At 42.2% G+C, this 6,267-nt stretch overlaps 2 protein-coding genes across 2 annotated transcripts; one reads left to right on the forward strand and one right to left on the reverse strand.

The window, feature by feature from the left end:
* Positions 1 to 553: 553 nt before the first annotated feature.
* On the reverse strand, positions 554 to 1,885 carry LOC129728659 (uncharacterized). The gene has a single exon (XM_055687111.1). It carries the CDS (start codon positions 1,883 to 1,885, stop codon positions 554 to 556), a length of 1,332 nt encoding a protein of 443 aa, XP_055543086.1.
* Positions 1,886 to 2,852: 967 nt separating this feature from the next.
* Positions 2,853 to 4,919, forward strand: LOC129728660 (uncharacterized). The gene has a single exon (XM_055687112.1). It carries the CDS (start codon positions 2,853 to 2,855, stop codon positions 4,917 to 4,919), a length of 2,067 nt encoding a protein of 688 aa, XP_055543087.1.
* Positions 4,920 to 6,267: the final 1,348 nt, after the last annotated feature.

Consider the following 6,267-nt stretch of genomic DNA (forward strand, 5'->3'; position numbering starts at 1 on the left):
ACAATTCGCATTTGATATTTGTTTCCAGCGAATAAACACCGAAGGTGCTCTCACACACGCAACGGTTTTAACCCGTATTTTATTGCGGTTTGTAACATCAAGCGATTTCGTTTGCTTGTTGTTGCGTGTTGCATCATATTGCAACTTGGCAGCTGGGACTAGACGAAATTCTGTTAATGCTGATTGATAGAATCGACTTTATATCAGTACTGCATATTCGAATTAACTGCCTTTGTGAATGCGTTTTAACAGGGCAGTTTGTTATTCAAAATCGGTTATGATGATCGCAGCCTTTGTGCTGTCCCAACAGTGGGGGTATACTTAACACAATATTCATTGGTTTGTGCCAACGTAAGAACCCCGATAACACTCACGGAACGCGACGAGAGAGACAGGACACAACACTTATTGTTCTTACAAAACATAAAAAAGGAATTTGATTTACCTTTTTAGTCGACCGGTTTCGGGCAGCGATCTTGCCCATCAGCTGGACGATGTCCGACTAGTTGCGCATAGTAGTTGTTGTCTTCTATATATCACAATTTCACCACTGTTACAGCTTTGTCAGGTGGAAGAGCGAAGAGAGTATTGGGGGATCATCCTCATTCATTAATGGATTGTCGGCGGTGGTGATGTACATTGATTCCCATGCGTTTAGGTTCGATGTTTTTCGTACATTTTTTAATAATTTTGCATTTTCCCAGTCGATGGCATGGTTTTGGGATATGGTGTGTGCTGCCACGCTCGATTCATTAGCCCGATCGTTGTCAACTGCATTCTTATGCTCTCGCAGTCGCACTTTTAATTTCCGTCGTGTTTGGCCAATGTAAACCGCGGAGCAGTTTTTGCAGGGGATTTGGTAGACACCTGATTTTTCATCCGGGGGTACTTTGTCTTTTGAATTGCACAACAGATCTTTCAAGGTGTTTTCACTTTTGTAAACAGCATAGAAATCATGTTTCTGTAGTACGGATTGGACGGGATTGGTTATTTTTGGGTAAAATGGAAGACTGATTCTATGCTGTTCTTCTTTTTCCGGTTTTAGTGTTGTGCAATTTAGCCTGTGTTTTTTCCGTTGATGTTTTCGGAGAATTTTGTTTACAAAGTCTTTGTCATACCCATTCAACTCAGCAGCTTTATGTATCCTGTTTCTCTCGGTTTCAAAATCTTCTCTGTCCATCGGTATGTTGTATAGGCGGTGTGCCATAGAATGGAATGCTGCTTGCTTCTGGGCGCCGTAATGGTTAGAGTCGGATGTTATGTATCTGTCTGTGGCTGTTGGTTTTCGGTATATTGAGAACTTCAGTGTGTTATCTCCGTTTCTCTTTATCGTCAGATCCAAGAATGGCAGTGACCCATCGGTTTCTTTCTCTACCGTAAACTTTATCGTTCTGTGACGGGAGTTCAACAACTCGAGTGTTTGTATAAGATAGCGTTCTTTCACGACTGCAAAAATATCGTCCACATAGCGTTTCCACAATCGAGGGAAGTATTTCTCGGTCGATAGTGCCACCTCAAAGTCACTCATAAAAAGGTCTGCCAAAAGTGGGGATAACTTGTTGCCCATACTGAGCCCAAATACTTGCCTGTAAAACCTCCCCCTGAACGAAAAGAAGTTTTGGTTCATACAGGTTTCGGTAATCAGCAAATATGCTTCGATGTGATTGGGTGGTGCTTTCTTGCGTTCTAGGTGTCTGCGCAAGCTGTTCAATGCATCAGTCACTGGAACGCTGGGGAACAGAGCAGTGACATCAAATGAAACTAGAGCTTCACCTCTTCTTATCTCTACATCTTTTAGATAATCCACCAGTTCTACGGAGTTTTTAACGCTCATACCATGTGTTACGGGGTAATTTTTCATTTCGTCCACCACCCATGCAGCCATTTTTTCCGTCGGTGTGCAAATGTTTGACGATATAGGACGCATCGCCAGTGGACTTTTATGGATTTTTGGCAGGCAATACAATCCCCTGCAAAAACTGCTCCGCGGTTTACATTGGCCAAACACGACGGAAATTAAAAGTGCGACTGCGAGAGCATAAGAATGCAGTTGACAACGATCGGGCTAATGAATCGAGCGTGGCAGCACACACCATATCCCAAAACCATGCCATCGACTGGGAAAATACAAAATTATTAAAAAATGTACGAAAAACATCGAACCTAAACGCATGGGAATCAATGTACATCACCACCGCCGACAATCCATTAATGAATGAGGATGATCCCCCAATACTCTCTTCGCTCTTCCACCTGACAAAGCTGTAACAGTGGTGAAATTGTGATATATAGAAGACAACAACTACTATGCGCAACTAGTCGGACATCGTCCAGCTGATGGGCAAGATCGCTGCCCGAAACCGGTCGACTAAAAAGGTAAATCAAATTCCTTTTTTATGTTTTGTAAGAACAATAAGTGTTGTGTCCTGTCTCTCTCGTCGCGTTCCGTGAGTGTTATCGGGGTTCTTACGTTGGCACAAACCAATGAATATTGTGATATGAAGGCTACAACCTGGAGGTGCTTTCGCCTTTATGGCCGATTAGTTGCGAAGAAAAGAAAATTGTTGTTGGATATACAATTCCTCACAAAATGTCAGAGAAGAGGTTTAATCCCCAAGTTTATTCAAATTAAACCGTGCGTGATAAGTGAATCTAGTGTGAAAGCCGCCAAAAGTGCTAGGAAGATTTGGCTGGCAGAAGAAATAAAATTCAAACACAAAGCTCTATCTATAGTCGAAGAACAGCTATATTCACTTCACTTAGAGCTGCTTAAGCAAACCGTCTACCATAATGCCACAGAGTGTATCGTTCATCAGTGTATGGAGGGAAAGAAAGAGTGTTGGCAAACTATGATGTGTAGAACAAGTCGCAATCTCCGTTGGCACGTCATAGCTACAAAAAGAAGACACCGTAAAAAATTGTTGGCCCTCTCACAAACGCAAGCACCAAGAAAAGCAAAGCGATCTCCACAACACATCGATAATTTTGTCGTCAATTTATCGTCCACCCAACTCACACAGCCGGAGTTGGAGTTGTTGAACAAGGGATTGAATTTTGCTGTTTCCCCTTCGTGCCCCCCTGTTGCCGATACAGTAAACAATATTGAAAGTGCCATTCAGTACAACAGTTTCGCATCTAAATCAGCAATTCGTCATGATGTTGAACGTTGTATGTCGAATGTAACACGCGCACAGAAGGACGATAAACAGCTGAGTTTTGATGCGTGGTGTACAATACGCCAGCTTAAGGCCCGTGATGTTGTATACTCTCGTGCGGATAAGGGGAATGCAGTGGTGATCATGGATAAACAAGATTACGATGCTCGTGTTTTAGATATGATCGCTGCTGGCCCGTACGAAGAGTACAAGTTTAAAAACGGGAAACCCAAAGATCCACTCAATACAATGACAGAAGAAGCTAACACTGTTCGGCAAAAGGTTGCGCGTCTGATGGGAGAGGATAAATTAGAACGTAAGTTTCATGTCCCCAACCCGAAAGTTGCGTCCTTGTATTGCCTGCCAAAAATCCATAAAAGTCCACTGGCGATGCGTCCTATATCGTCAAACATTTGCACACCGACGGAAAAAATGGCTGCATGGGTGGTGGACGAAATGAAAAATTACCCCGTAACACATGGTATGAGCGTTAAAAACTCCGTAGAACTGGTGGATTATCTAAAAGATGTAGAGATAAGAAGAGGTGAAGCTCTAGTTTCATTTGATGTCACTGCTCTGTTCCCCAGCGTTCCAGTGACTGATGCATTGAACAGCTTGCGCAGACACCTAGAACGCAAGAAAGCACCACCCAATCACATCGAAGCATATTTGCTGATTACCGAAACCTGTATGAACCAAAACTTCTTTTCGTTCAGGGGGAGGTTTTACAGGCAAGTATTTGGGCTCAGTATGGGCAACAAGTTATCCCCACTTTTGGCAGACCTTTTTATGAGTGACTTTGAGGTGGCACTATCGACCGAGAAATACTTCCCTCGAGTGTGGAAACGCTATGTGGACGATATTTTTGCAGTCGTGAAAGAACGCTATCTTATACAAACACTCGAGTTGTTGAACTCCCGTCACAGAACGATAAAGTTTACGGTAGAGAAAGAAACCGATGGGTCACTGCCATTCTTGGATCTGACGATAAAGAGAAACGGAGATAACACACTGAAGTTCTCAATATACCGAAAACCAACAGACACAGACAGATACATAACATCCGACTCTAACCATTACGGCGCCCAGAAGCAAGCAGCATTCCATTCTATGGCACACCGCCTATACAACATACCGATGGACAGAAAAGATTTTGAAACCGAGAGAAACAGGATACATAAAGCTGCTGAGTTGAATGGGTATGACAAAGACTTTGTAAACAAAATTCTCCGAAAACATCAACGGAAAAAACACAGGCTAAATTGCACAACACTAAAACCGGAAAAAGAAGAACAGCATAGAATCAGTCTTCCATTTTACCCAAAAATAACCAATCCCGTCCAATCCGTACTACAGAAACATGATTTCTATGCTGTTTACAAAAGTGAAAACACCTTGAAAGATCTGTTGTGCAATTCAAAAGACAAAGTACCCCCGGATGAAAAATCAGGTGTCTACCAAATCCCCTGCAAAAACTGCTCCGCGGTTTACATTGGCCAAACACGACGGAAATTAAAAGTGCGACTGCGAGAGCATAAGAATGCAGTTGACAACGATCGGGCTAATGAATCGAGCGTGGCAGCACACACCATATCCCAAAACCATGCCATCGACTGGGAAAATGCAAAATTATTAAAAAATGTACGAAAAACATCGAACCTAAACGCATGGGAATCAATGTACATCACCACCGCCGACAATCCATTAATGAATGAGGATGATCCCCCAATACTCTCTTCGCTCTTCCACCTGACAAAGCTGTAACAGTGGTGAAATTGTGATATATAGAAGACAACAACTACTATGCGCAACTAGTCGGACATCGTCCAGCTGATGGGCAAGATCGCTGCCCGAAACCGGTCGACTAAAAAGGTAAATCAAATTCCTTTTTTATGTTTTGTAAGAACAATAAGTGTTGTGTCCTGTCTCTCTCGTCGCGTTCCGTGAGTGGTATACTTAAACTAAATAAACTACAACAGAATTTGATTGCTAGGATCCCGCGAAGAATGTTTGCTTGTGTTGATGCTAGGAAATTTTCACTCTTCAATTACTTGTTTATTTGCCTTGAAAAAAGGCATTTTGCTGTTCAAAATCGGTTGCTGATCGCAACCTTTGTGCCCCAACACTGGGGGAGTTAAGATACACGGACAACATGCACTGTGGAAGCTATTTCACCTTCTGTAAATTAGACGGTCGCGACAGATGTAACTGCTAGAATCCGCACAGAATACTTGCTTACGTTGTCAAAAATTATTAACTTTCAATGACTTGTTTATTTGCCTTGAAAAAAGGCATTTTGCTGTTCAAAATCGGTTAAGATACACGGACAACATGCACTGTGGAAGCTATTTCACCTTCTGTAAATTAGACGGCCGCGACAGATGTAACTGCTGGAATCCGCACAGAATGCTTGCTTACGTTGTCAAAAATTATTAACTTTCAATGACTTGTTTATTTGCCTTGAAAAAAGGCATTTTGCTGTTCAAAATTGGATTTGGTGATGACGATCTTCATGCTGCCCTAACACGGGGGAATAATGGCAGTCTAGCGACACACGCTGAGAAGAACCGCGCTGCTCCTGAGACGTGGTGACCAACCACAGGGCTAGTGCTGCTGCTAAGGAAGGACGACTGCTGTTGACAACTTGTCGCTGTCCAGAACTATTATGAGCGGCTTCGGCTGAAACAGGCTCTTATATAGGCCAAACAGCATGTTTTCAATTGCAAGGTATATGATTCTGTCGACCGTGCTTGGGAAACAATCATATAACGACCAATCAGAGGACGTAATTTTCGTTTAAACAAGGCTAGACAATAATCAATAGTACAATAGTTTGCATAATCAATCAACAATTTTCTACATTTGGGTGGATGCGTGTATAATTTTCCAAACAATTACTGCAAAAATGAAGGAAATCGGTTGAAAACAAACCGATTTATAAGCATTTAAAAAGGGACATATTTCGTCCCCTTTTCGTTAATAGTTTTCCTATTTACATGCCTATGTGGTAGGCTAAAGAAAAACGTAGTTCTACATCAAAATTATTCAAATTTGGTGAAAGTCCCTGCGAATGAAGTTTCTCAGTTAAAACTTCAACAGAGACAGAGTCAAA

The sequence above is a fragment of the Wyeomyia smithii genome, chromosome 3 (assembly GCF_029784165.1).
Source record: "Wyeomyia smithii strain HCP4-BCI-WySm-NY-G18 chromosome 3, ASM2978416v1, whole genome shotgun sequence".
In the NCBI taxonomy this organism is placed as follows: domain Eukaryota; kingdom Metazoa; phylum Arthropoda; class Insecta; order Diptera; family Culicidae; genus Wyeomyia; species Wyeomyia smithii.

Bases quoted from the DNA above. Each gene is read 5' to 3' on its own strand.
- LOC129728660 (XM_055687112.1), top strand. From the start codon at position 2,853: ATGTGTAGAACAAGTCGCAATCTCCGTTGGCACGTCATAGCTACAAAA.
- LOC129728659 (XM_055687111.1), bottom strand. From the start codon at position 1,885: ATGGCTGCATGGGTGGTGGACGAAATGAAAAATTACCCCGTAACACAT.